At 36.8% G+C, this 13,576-nt stretch overlaps 1 protein-coding gene across 1 annotated transcript in view; it reads left to right on the plus strand.

Annotated features, from left to right (window-relative positions):
- The window catches only part of LOC139730054 (late secretory pathway protein AVL9 homolog), a 50,100-nt gene that overhangs the window by 18,439 nt on the left and 18,085 nt on the right, over positions 1 to 13,576 (plus strand). Inside the window, exons 3-5 of the mRNA XM_071640966.1 lie at positions 43 to 128; positions 5,666 to 5,737; positions 13,077 to 13,166. Coding sequence (XP_071497067.1) covers positions 43 to 128; positions 5,666 to 5,737; positions 13,077 to 13,166 — 248 coding nt within the window. The remainder of the gene's footprint in view (positions 1 to 42; positions 129 to 5,665; positions 5,738 to 13,076; positions 13,167 to 13,576) is intronic.

Below are 13,576 nucleotides of genomic sequence, written 5' to 3' on the forward strand. Positions count from 1 at the left end.
TGTCTTATATCATTTTTGTTTTGTCTTGTTTTGTTTGTGCAGATACCATCTACTTCCACTTACCAGGAAGGGGTAAACATATGGGTACTGTGTATGGTGTTTCCTGTTACCGGCAAATCAAAACACAGGTTAGTCCATGCACCTTATCTCAGGGGTGGGTGGTAACTTTCAATTACTAGTAATACACCACCTAGAAAGAATGTAGCTATCCAATTGATCAATTGCCCATCATGTATCATTCAGTTAAAAGTTCCATCGCATGCTCTAGCTGTCAACCGCGCCATTTTGTTTGAGCAAAAGTGGATAGCGCCTGGCTGATGTCACCAATTTATATTGACTCCCATGTCAAACTCATCACTGACTTGAAGTTTTTGTTCCATTGCATGGCTCTGATGTCACAATAAACAAGCATTTGCCACACACACTCAACAATTACAAGCGGGCTTACAAGCATGTACTTTTGTCACTCATTTTTGTAAACAACTTCAGCAACTGATGGGTTTCGCGTGACTGTGACTTGCGGCTACTCATTCGTCTTTCGTGGAAAATGGTTGCCATTTCTGCGCTGAATTCAAGAATCTGTGTGAACACCCCTCTGTTAACGTTCAAGGTGTTGCATAAAACAAATCGTGTATTTTCTTTACTTGTGCAATGGAACAAGATTTTGCACTCGGTGAAAGATGAGGCGCACTATTCAACTCGGCTTTGCCTTGTTGAATAGAGTCTCTGTCTTTCACCTCATGTGAAGTCTTGTACCATTGCACTTGTGACAGTTCACTGTTTGTATACTTTAGCATGTTGCACAAAAAACAACAACAACAAAACAAAAACAAAATTTGGATATTGAACGTGATGTATATTATGCACTGAGATCACATCAAAAGTGCAAAGTCCTTTGTGGTCAGGGGCCTAGGGCCATCAGGGTGTAGAACCTGGAAGCTCAAAGGGTCGCTAGATGCCCATTGGTGCTGCCTTTGTCACCTCCCCCTCCCCTTTTTTAAACAGTGGATCACAGGTACAGAACACTTTGTGTTTTCATTTAATTTTCATATTTCTGGCATGATGGAAAACACTTACGTTGCCTCTTTCAGAAAGCAGGTGGAATGATATTAATCTGAACATGGGTCAGTAACAAGTCAAGGAACGTGTTGAATTTTGTGGACAGATTTCAACAAAATTTCATTTTTATGAAAAGTACACATTCCCTCAACTTGTTACTGACATAAAATGGTAAAGGCAATATTATTCCCCCTGCTTTCCAAAAGAGGTATAAAAAGTCAAGTGCTTTTTTACTGTGCTAATGATATAGAAAGTGGAAATATTTTCTGTATATATCTTCTATGTATTTCTATATATTTTCTGTATATTGTTCTTCATATGTGAGACCACAAACTGTAGTGGTCTTCTCATCCAGCAGCAACTGTTAACATCAACACTTTAATAGTTCATAACTGTTTAACGGATTGTCCAATTTTCCTCAAACTTTCACTGATTTGTTCTACTATTATTGCTGCATGCACTCAATCCACATGTATATTTAGGTTTCATTTTCCATTAAAGATCTTCCTCCTTGAATCTTGAGTTCCTGTAAGATATGTCAGGGCATTACAATCAAACATTTGTCCACTCATCGTTAAATTGGCATTTGGACAATTGTGTTCTACATTTGTATGCATTCAACAGGCAAGAGCCCACTCATTTTACTTGTCGAAAAGCAAGTTTTAGTTGTCCTGGGCCACAGGGTGTGAAAGCTCCGGTTTATATCACTTTTGAATGCTCTGTGTGGAGCTGTGGTTTAATTTTATAGTTCTATCTGTAATGAGTGACAACCTATTCTTCATACTTATGAGGATCAGCTTTCCCTTCTTTTTGTTTGTTTTTCCTTGGTTTGAGGTAGATATCAAAAATGAGAGTAGGAAATATAAGAAACCTTTTCACCTCTTGAAAATGTTGGATTCATTTAGAGTAAAAAGAAAAAAAAAAGATAGGAGGGAAATAATTAATCCTCCAAAGAGGAAATGGTTAATTAACTCATGTGATAGTGATCGACCGCAGGAGCTCTCAAATGCTCTAGCTGTGAGCTGTTTTGTCTGAAGGAGGGTGGCGACAAGAAAGCCAATACTTTTATACCTTCATCATTCTGATCAGGGCTGCTCCAATTGCCCATAATAGCCTATTAGTGCCTAATCCTTTCTCATCGGCTTAAATTAGTCTTAAGAATGAGTTCGGCCTCTTTCTAGAATAGAGCTAAACTATACCAGTTTGTGCTGGACTGATTGTGCATCCATCCTGCCTGTGAAGCAAATGCAATCACTTTATTTTGGCAGCACTTCTCAAATTTGCAGCATTTCTCAAAGTGCAACTCCATATATTCAAATACAAATTATGTTGAAAAATATGATGAATTGTGATTTTCTGCTTTGCTTTCCTGCCAGGTGAGCAGAAAACTGTATTCAGAAAGTGACAAGCACTGAAATTGCAGAGTGAATTTAGTACAACAAAAATTTGCATACTTCTAATGAAGACAAAGAAAATCTGCAATATCTGTATATAGCACTGCTAGAAATTGTTCTTTTTATGCAGAGTATAAGAAGCAAATGTAATAGAATATGCAAAATTTACAGAAGAGTTGACACAGAAACTTTTACAATTGCTTCATTGCTAATTAAAATGAGTAGCTTGAAGGATGTGATTGTTCCCTTTAAAGGACAAGTTCACCTTCATATACATGTGGATTGAGTGAAGGCAAAAATGTTAGTAGAACACATCAGTGAAAATTTGGGGAAAATCCGACAATCCGTTCAAAAGTTATGAATTTTTAAAATATCTGTGTAATCACTGCTGGAGGAGAAGACTACTACAGTGTATGATGTCACATGCGTACAACTATATAAGGAAAATAAAAAGAGAATTTAACAAAACTTGACTTTTTGAGTAAAGTGCACATTTCCTCGACTTGTCACTGACTTATGTTAGGGGTAATATTATTCCCCCTGACTTCTGAAAGAGAGAAGTCAAGTGTTCTTTTATTATGTGAGAAAAGTGAGAATATCTTGAATTTTCTTTATACTTTCTTTATATAGTTGTACTCATATGACATCACAAGCTATAGTAGTCTTCTCATCCAGCCATGACTGAGCATAAACTTCAAAAATTCTTAACTTTTTAATGGATTGTCCGATTTCGCTCAAACTCTCACTGATGTGTTCTACTAATATTGCTGTATTCACTCAACCCACGTGTCTATGAAGGTGAACTTGTCCTTTAACCCGTCAAGCCTTTTGGAGCTTTGCTGCAAAAATAATCATCTTGTTATGATTTCAAGCAGCACCTCTGAATTTCTTCATATTTTGATATATTAAAACGATTTCAATAGATGGAACGTATCATTTCATGAGAGAACATAATATTCATTTTGTTACAGATTTCTTTCTGCTCTATGCGTCTATTAATGATAGACGCATATAGAAATCTGCAACAATATGGTATGTAATAGAGAGAGTGAGAGAGGGAAACATAATTCTTACAAAATGTGCTGCTAATTAAAAAATCTGTTGAAAATGTAGTTATCAAGAGGCCTCAAAATTGTGCAATGAAAAGTATATGATCAACAATGAACTGAAATGGAAAATGAATTTTTTTTGGTGTGTCTCAGCCACAAAGTGTCGCTAGTGGCCATAATGTCTTTTTCATTGTCTGTCCATTTGTCTGTCCATCCGTCTGTCTGTCTGTGGATGATGTGCAATGTACACTTGTACCTTTGAAAACTGTTTGAGGTATCCTCATAAAATGTGGCATATGTACGTTTAAGCATGCGCTCAATGTCAAAGGCCATAAGGTCAAGGTCAAATCTTAAAGTTTTAGTTTTTCTTGCAATGCCTAAAGGTATTTTCATAGAAAAACTTTTTAGATGATACATGTTACCAGATAAAGCTTTTCTAGGGAAAGTTTTAGGTCATGTAGGTCAAAGGTCATACAAGAATGCTAAAATTTCACATTTTCCTCCGTATCTCAGAAATGGCTATTTAAGTTCTTTTCATGAAACTTAGCACATATGTATTGTCTGATAATGATTTTCTTTGGAAGGTTTGTCTGATAATGATTCTCTTTGGAAGTTTTGGGTCGTGGGGTCAAAGTTCAAGGGTCAACGGTCAATCACATTGTTCACTATGACTTGGACACTTGAGCAAGATGAAAGATGTTTGAGGAAATCTGACTTACAATGTAGCATCAATATTTTTTTTTACTAATTACAATTTGCAAGGTAATGTGGTCACAAGTGATCCATTCACTGATTTTCGAAGAACTACCATTGACAATACCAGGAATCTTTCCAGATTTTGTGTTGACTGAATAATTCTCTTGATTCATTGTGTTGCTTGGCATTTTGAATACAAGGGAAGTGTGCACTGAAACTGAAACTGGGAAGTCATCAGAAATGAGAGGAAAAAACAGTGTCTGAAGGATTTTACTGCTGAAAGAAATGTGAAACTTCGAACCATTTCTGGTTCTATTTATGGTCTGAGTCATGAATTTCACACAATGTCATTTCCACATCATTGCAATTCTCAGGTAAAATCAAATCAAAAGTAGAAATGCTTGGTAAATTGGTTTCTCCTTCAACATGTGATATGGAACTGTAAACTGAGGAAATTCCTCTAATGGAAATTCTGGCATTGTGCTGACAGTTGCAAATTTTTTAGTTTAGTCTGTATTCAAAAAGTTTATAAATATTTAACAGATTTCATAACAGTTTTATAGTTCTACTGATTACCGTCATCAAGATATAAATCTTATTTGTAATTGTACATCTGGAGTGACTTATATGATTAAAACTACTAATAAAGTGTGTGTGTGTGTGTGTGTATGTATGTTAATGTATGTGTGTATTTAGCTGGTTGTCATCATTAGATTTTCTCTGAATTTCACTGCAAAATTCATATCAGAGAAAGAATAGATGAACTGGTTGGATTCATGAAATCAGTACAAAACCAGAAAGAGATATATCCAAAAATGTGCCAGTTTGAGAAAGAATATGAACTTTACTCTTTTTTATCTTTTCGGAGATTTGTTGCTAATTTAAAGGTACTGTATACCATTGGGAGCAGTGATTCTTTTTTTTTTTTTTTTTAAGTTCGAGTTATCACATTTCACGCATACAATGTATGTGTAGGTCACACTGTATCACAAAACATCCTACCATTTAAACATTTTCCAATAAAGCCTAAAATATAGGGAGATATCACTAATTTTCTCAAGAAACCATAACTGTAGACGGTTTATTCTAGAAACAATTTTATTATAACTATTGTTCACATTTTGTATTTTTAACAATACTTAACATTGATTATACTGAACATTTTTGAATTGGTTGTTTCTACTCTGAACTCACATTTTAGAATACTATAATTTTGAAGCACTAATGCTGGATTTTTGTTTCATCTGCAAATGGCAAGTAATGCATTTAAGAATCAACTCTAAATCTTAGGAGGCTTTTACAAATACTGATAATTGTAACCAAAACAAATAATTACATACTCGATGGATAACAGAGGACTGAAATGAAAGATTTTTTTTTTTTACTTTCCCTTTAATATGAAATCTGACAGGGAATAGTGAAACTTTATTAACTACTGAATTATGAATATTTTTTTTGTCCTCACAGGATCTTCTGTCTAAGACTGCCGATGTTACACGTGGAACTGTGCAGAAAAGTGTATGCGTCCTGAGCAAATTGGTAAGAAGTACAAACACTTGGATACTCTGTCTCTGAAGAAAGAAAACAGTCTGATTCAGTGCCACATATATAGTGCATGTGTCTGGTGAAGAAGAAAGAACTTATTGACTGTTTAGTTTTCTCAAAACATTTATTTTGAGTAGAGAGCATGAAGAAGGAAGGAAGTGGAATAGATCTTTAACTTGATATAATTTGCATTTGCAACTTTTATTACAGCCAAGTGTTTATCAAGCCATGGTGCAGATTTGACGAGAATAAATTTTTACATCCTTAAAAAAATAACAAAAATACAAAATTACCCTTCTGACTTGTGACACTTCATTCATAGTGATCATGTAAAACTAAAAACATTACCCACCTGCTAAAAACCATGAATATGTGGTGAACAAGTGTTTGCGTGGACACAGACTCTAAATGTTTTAACAGAAATCCGATCCTCCAAAAGTTTGTTGACAAATGGCATTTGCCTGTTACAATCCTCATTTCCTCTCATGTCATGGATGTCTCTGTTTTTGCTTTTTGGTCAATTTCCAAACCATACTTTTAGATCAGAATGTGAGATCTTTGATTACCCTGCTATATACCCAAACTTGGCAGTAGTACTAGTGTAATCATAGGCCAATTTTATAACTATTATTCTTCAGAGATTCAAGGTTTGTGTAATCTTCGCCTAGCTAGATTTATAAATAAAAAATATTATGACTGGAAGCATGCATGCCAAAGTTGGGAAATATGTTTGTTCTGTCGTATTTGTGAAATTTCAGTGTTGTGAGGCCTCCTTCCTTCCTGTTCATTCTGTATTAAATGTTTGGAAATTATACTCTGATAGAAATCCAGACTATCCTATCTATTTTTAATTCATTACACATTATGTATTGTATAGACTACATTAAGAGGATATGAGTTCAGTTGTTTCAAACTGAATGTGATGATGTCATTATGCTTAAATGCCTTCATCTTTAAAAGGCTGCTCTGTGTTGAGAAAAGTCCACCAGGGATTACTTCCCTTTATGATTATCATAAGATTACTGTACTTTCAGAAATTTTGCCCAGCAGTTGTGCATTTAGACACACAGAAATGTATTAGTGGGACTGCATCTGAAGCATGTCTTCTGTGTTCTTTTTTTTTTTTGAACTTGCCCTTCTTCTCTCAAGTTACAGGTCTATGAATTATATTTGTCCACTCGCAGTTTCTATAACAATTCAAATTTGATTTGAAAATCACTTATGAATACACTACAGGATGGATACGGCTTCTCACAAAGGGAGAATATAATTTTGATTAAAAAAAAATAATTCAAATCATTCAGTGAAGATGTTCTGTAGAAAATATATATAATGCAAAAGAGGATAGAATACATTGATACAATACAATAATGTGTGAGGATTACAAACACAGATGAACAAGTGGTACCGGTAGTAGGCAAGATGTACTCAAAATGTAATACTTGACATTAGGAGGTGCCAGTACAAAGATGAAGCAGTAGTGTAAAGAGAACCAAGTAATATCTACTTTAATTCATACTGGTTAATGTAATTAGTCGTATTCAAAGAAGTGAATGAACACACACACACATGTACATTATTGTCCCCGCCGAACGAGTTCAAGCAGGGGACTATGAAACGGGCTCCGTACGTGTGTGTGTCTGTGCGTCCGTGCGTCCGTGCGTCCGTCCGTCCGTGCGTCCGTCCGTGTGTGCGTCCGTGTGTGATCAAAATGTTCAATTTGCTACTTCTCTGTCATTTATGAGCCAATTTTGATTCTGTTTGCTTTATATGATAGCACTACATGGGAGCTTTAAAACTTCTACACAGAATTTCAGTTGTGACCTTTGACCTTGACCTTTGACCTTGACCTTTGACCTATATTGTACATTTGCTACAAAATGCTACTCCTTCGCCATTTCTAACCCGATTTCGATTCCGTTTGCTTTAAGTGATGGCACTAGGTGAGGGCTTCAAAACTTCTACACAGAATTTTGACCTTTGATTTCTTTGACCTTTGACCTTGATTTTTGACCTATATTGTACATTTTGCTACAAAATGCTACTCCTTCGCCATTTCTAACCCGATTTCGATTCCGTTTGCTTTATATGATGGCACTAGTTGAGGGCTTCAAAACTTCTACACAGAATTTTGACCTTTGACTTCTTTAACCTTTGACCTTGATTTTTGACCTATATTCTGCATTTTGCTACAAAATGCTACTCCTTCGCCATTTCTAACCCGATTTCGATTCCGTTTGCTTTATGTGATAGCACTAGGTGAGGGCTTCAAAACTTCTACACAGAATTTTGACCTTTGTCTTCTTTGACCTTTGACCTTGATTTTTGACCTATATTGTACATTGGCTACAAAATGCTACTCCTTCGCCATTTCTAACCCAATTTCGATTCCATTTGCTTTATGTGATGGCACTAGGTGAGGGCTTCAAAACTTCTACACAGAATTTTGACCTTTGACTTCTTTGACCTTTGACCTTGATTTTTTACCTATATTGCACATTTTGTTACAAAATGCTACTTCCGGCGGGGACATATATTACGCACCGCGTAATTTCTACTTTTCCTTGTTGTAAATCATACACATTCAATGTGTTATTATGAACACAAATATTCATCAAACACACAGACCTGGTGTAGGAATTTTGTGTGCAATGCACTTTATAGCATGTACAAATGTACACTACACTGTATATTTTCATACAATTTACAATGTATGCATTGTGCATGCTGCTCTCATAGCGTAAACTCTTGAACCTTGAATCTGGAGGGTTCCCTCAATAGGATAACTAGTCATAGTAAAGAGCACTGAAAGTTGTTAGCACTCACAGTCTCCTCACTCCCACACAGTAGTGCTTGTGTGTCGACCTTTTGGCTCAGAAATTGTGAAGAGAGTTACATGTATATGAATTATTGTTTTTGATAGGTCATACCCTCCTAGGGAAGATACACACTTATTTGGAACTCGACTGTACTTGTAATATATCTTTTACTGTACCTTCATCATTATTTTTAGAACTATGAAAAGTAATATATCTTCTGTTTTTTAAGAGCAGTTAATACAGCCAAAAAAAAAAAAAAGATTAGTCATCGTGAATCCAGTAGGAATGTACATAGCACTGTTTTCGTGACTTCTACGCAGTATGAAGTGTGAACATAACTTTAGTGACATCTAGCCATTATGAATCCAATAGGATTGCACAGTGCTTTGTTTTTGTACACCGTGTAGGCCCTACAGGTTTGGTGAATTGTACACGGTGTAGCAGTGTGAACATAACTCTAGTGACATCTTATCTAGCAGATTATATAGTGAAAATTGAGATGGAGAAATGTTTGATCCAACAAAAGTTGGCTATGGTTTGACGAATTGATTTTATTACATTTGTGTGAATAAAATGTTTAGGCCTACATAATATTTTACGTATATTGACATTGCAAATTTTTGATATTATACAATGTATCTTAACTTCGAATGTTTTGATTTTGCCACTTTGTTGTAATAAATGAAAGTGATGCTTTGTACATATTTCAAGCCCTATAGTGACCATATTTATAGCTGCATCCCAACTAGTCTCATCAACATTTGTGTGACTGTCTTTCAGGAAAAACATGCACAGTTACAGTGTTCATCATTATGTACCTTGCTTTCCAGCTTAAGTCATAGTATAAATTCATTGATACCATTAATATAATAGTGAATTGAGTCCACTTTATGAGATATGTCCAGTGTACGATGCGAAAGGTTTTACTTTGGAAACTGGGTTTATGGTTCTTCAGTGTTGTTACACAAATGTACTTGTTACAGGCTTACTACTAGAAGACTTCAACATTACTGTAGTTTTGTAGAACTAAGTTTGATGGATGCCACACATTCAAATGATTGTGTGTTTGCCAAAACTGTCATTTACATTACATCCACCAACATGGACTAATATGATTCAAGTGTTATGTTGCTTCTTCATTTCTCAAGTCCTAAGTTCTTGTCAATTTACAATAACAAGATGCATACAGGGCTAAAAATACAATGTAGTCAAAAGATCTATAGAGTTTTATGTTGCCAAAATATTATGTTTAATTTTATTCAATAGCAAAAATATTCTCCCAGTGTACCAGTACAGATATGCCAAGAGAAATAGAGTGTTAGGTTTTACATTACAATAGACCTTTTAGATTGCTGCTTGCTTGTTTCTATAATTGTTTCCCCCAAATTTTCTTTGAATATAAATGACATTTTCATGAAATGCCACATTGTTTATAGAGAGCAAAGAGGTGTATGTCCTTTATCTTATAATGACCATCCCAATTGCTTTTGACGTTGCTGTGGATTGGTCTTCTAATTGCTCAGCACTGTGAATCAGATACAGTGCCATCCATCTACGTGTATGCTACCAATGGTGCTTGCAAAATAAAAAAAGTACAGTTATAAGTATACAATGCAATGAATGAGGTTTCACTTTCATAACCATGATGATGAGGGTATTGATTAAAAAAAAATTGTAGTAATTCCCTGATGTATCACGAGGGACACGCTGGTGAGCAAGACTTCTATGATGTATTTAAAGTGAAGTACATACTAGTATTGTAAGTGCCTCAAACAGAAAGGAACAATTGTATTTGTATTCTATATCACTGTCTTTAGGGCACCGTTCCATGGAAGTTGTCAGCCATGACAAGTTGTCAGTCTGTAACAACTACCAGTGTGGTATTAAACAGTCATTGACTAGAGCTTCTCAACCACTCAAAACCAGGGATTTTACTAAAATTGTCATAGACTGACAACTTGTCAGGGCTGACAACTTTCATGACACGGTGCCCTGGTCTGTCTTCAAGTTGCAACATGTAATGTATACTGGTACTCACATACCATCATTTCTGGTCATCTTATAAGAACATAAAGTTGACAACCACTTCTGTACCACAAGAAGAAAAAGGCATTGTCATGGTGTGTGTGTGTGTGTGTGTGTGTGTGTGTGTATGTGTTCGTCTGTGTCTGTGGCCATGTAATGCTTTGTTCAGACACTCCAGCTCTTCTGCTTTTTATGATAGATTGCCCGCCAAAAGTAGATTTGAAAAACAAAACAAAAACAAAATAAAGCCTCCATTCCTGTGCTTGAGTTTAAATTCCCCCCACTCGAGCAGTATGGACTTCCTCTGAATTACATGTACATATTTTCCTCTTACAGAATTTGGCCTATTAAAAAATGCCTAAATGAAACAATGAAGCAGCAAGCAGTGATGCAACATTGGTATAATTAATCTGTGTGCATCCCATTAGGCACTGGTAGTGACCGTAGGGTACACTTCGGTGTTCACCTATGAAGCTACAGTACAGAATTGTCATAAAAGACAGACTGTCAAATGATAAGAGGTAAGGGCTTCAAAGGGATTGCACAGTTTTGGTTGAGACCTAATTTCAGGTTTCTAACATTTTTTAGTGAGATAATGAGAAACCTCTTATGAAATATGAAAGAGCATGTAATTCTATGAGGAATTCAACATTTATTTGGTGAAAATTGGTTTTGAAATGGCTGAGATATCCAAAAAAGAGTGATTCTAATAAAGTGTGGGACCCACACTTTATTACGATCGCTTTGTTTTACTTTGTTTTTGGATGTTTCAGTCATTCCAAACCCGATTTTCATCAAATAAACTTTGAATTCCTCTAAAATGGTATGCTCTGTACTATATCATAAGTGTTTCCTTGGTATCTTGCAAAAAGTTAAAAGCCCAATTCTCATCTCCACCAATACTGTACTATCCCTTTAACAATTTATAAATTATTGCCAAATAAACATCCTGTGAAATCAAATATTGTTTGAGGTATCCCAGTCTTATTCAGAATTTATTCTGAAAGAAATCAAGAAGGTGCCATGTGTATAAAGATTAACCTTAAAACTAAAGCACTTGAAGACAGAATTTTAATTTCCATTTTTAGCTCACCTGAGCCGAAGGCTCAAGTGAGCTATTGCGATCGCTCTTCGTCCGTCGTCCGTCGTGCATAAACTTTTACATTTTCATCTTCTTCTTGAGAACCCCTTGACCGATTTTCACCAAACTTGGCAGGTAGCATCCCTAGGGGGATAGGATCTCAATTTGTTCAAGTGGGCACCATACCCCACCTGGGGGGCCCCCAGAGGGGCCCAAACCCCCCAAAATTAAGGAATCTTAAAAAATCTTCTTCTCTAGAACCAGAAGTGATAGAGCTAAGCTTATACTCTGAATTAGTACATTGATGACTGTAGTTTTAAGTTTGTTCATGGCGGAATCAGGAGTGCTCCCCCCCCCCCCCCCCTTCGGACCCAGTGGAGGGGGTGGGGAGGGGTCCTAATAGGGCCCAAATTGTACATTTTCATCTTTTTCTTGAAAATGCCATTATGAATTTTCACCAAAGTTAGCAGGTAGCATCCCCAGGGGGAAAGAATCTCATTCCCATCAAATGGGCACCATGCCCCACCTGGGAGGCCCCAGGGGGCCTAAATTTGGACCAAAATTTGTAAATTTTCAGCTTTTTCTTGAAAACCCTATAACTAATTTTCACCAAACTTTGCAGGTAGCATCCCTAGGGGGATAGAATCTCAATTCAATCAAATTGGCACCATGCCCCACCTGGGGGGGGGGGGCCCCATGGGTTCTCTCCTCCCCCCCCCCCCCCCCTCCTGTAAGGAATCTTTACAGATTTTCTCTAGAACTGGAAGTGATTGAGCTTAGTTAATACAATGAGTCAGTATATTGATGATTGTTGTTTCAAGTTTGTTCATGGGAGAATCAGGGGTGCCCTCCCCAACCCCCAACCTCCCACCCCCTTGGGACCCACAGAAGCGGGATGGGATGGGGGAGGAGTCCAAATGCGGGCCTAAATTTTCATCTTTTTGCTGAAAACAATATAATGGATTTTCACCAAACTTGTCAAGTAGCATTCCCATAGGGATAAGATCTCAAAGTAATTGAATGGGCACAATGCTTTCCTTGGGGGCCCCAGGGGTCCAAACCTCCTAAATTAATGAATATTAAATGATATTTTTCTCTAGTACTAATCAAAAGTGATAGAGCTTTCAGTCTTTTTTCCCAAGTTGCATAATCCAACGTTCTATAAGTACAGTGTACTTGGCAGGTATTTTTACCAGTGTGATGGAATATGTAAATGGACACCATGCTCCCATTCTCAAAGCCACCCCCACCATAAGTTTCCAATGTTCTCAGGTAAGGGTCTGCAAGAATGCATGGAAGGTGAACTTGCGATACTCAGGTGAGCGCGAGACCCCCGGGTCTCTTGTTAGTGATTATATACTATAACAAGTCTGAGCACTGGTTTCTTCTGCTTTTGTTTTACTCTCAGCCACTGTATGGTGTTATCCAGGCCAAGCTCCAATTGATCACGCACGCCTATTTCTGCGAGAGGGATTTTTCCAAGACCAAAATACTCCAGGTGAGTGAGTCATAGCGACTTTCTCCTCCCCTGGGAGGAAGGGGGAATGAGGGAGATGAGGCCTGGAGACTGTCTAGTCAGACACCATCGAAGGCAATTCCAAAGTTTTGCTCACATTTCAAGGAAAGAACTGCACTCCTCTGCCAATGCCACATATGTGGTGTTCTGCCATCAATTCAATACTGTATACACCATATATTTAGCGAGTCTAAATTTTCGCGAATTCCCGACTCCAATTTCATGAGTGGTTAAATTCGCGATCGTGGAGTACAGCACTGATCGCAGAAATGTATGCGTGCACATCACATTCATATAAGGATCAGAGTCAATATTTTATATATCTTTAAATTCGCGAATAGCACCCGACTCGCAAAATTTGCAAAAATAAAAACCTCGCGAAATATTTGGCG

This window comes from Diadema antillarum, unplaced genomic scaffold, assembly GCF_040938485.1.
Source record: "Diadema antillarum isolate AM-2024a unplaced genomic scaffold, OU_Dant_1.0 seq00000288_RagTag, whole genome shotgun sequence".
NCBI classification, from domain to species: domain Eukaryota; kingdom Metazoa; phylum Echinodermata; class Echinoidea; order Diadematoida; family Diadematidae; genus Diadema; species Diadema antillarum.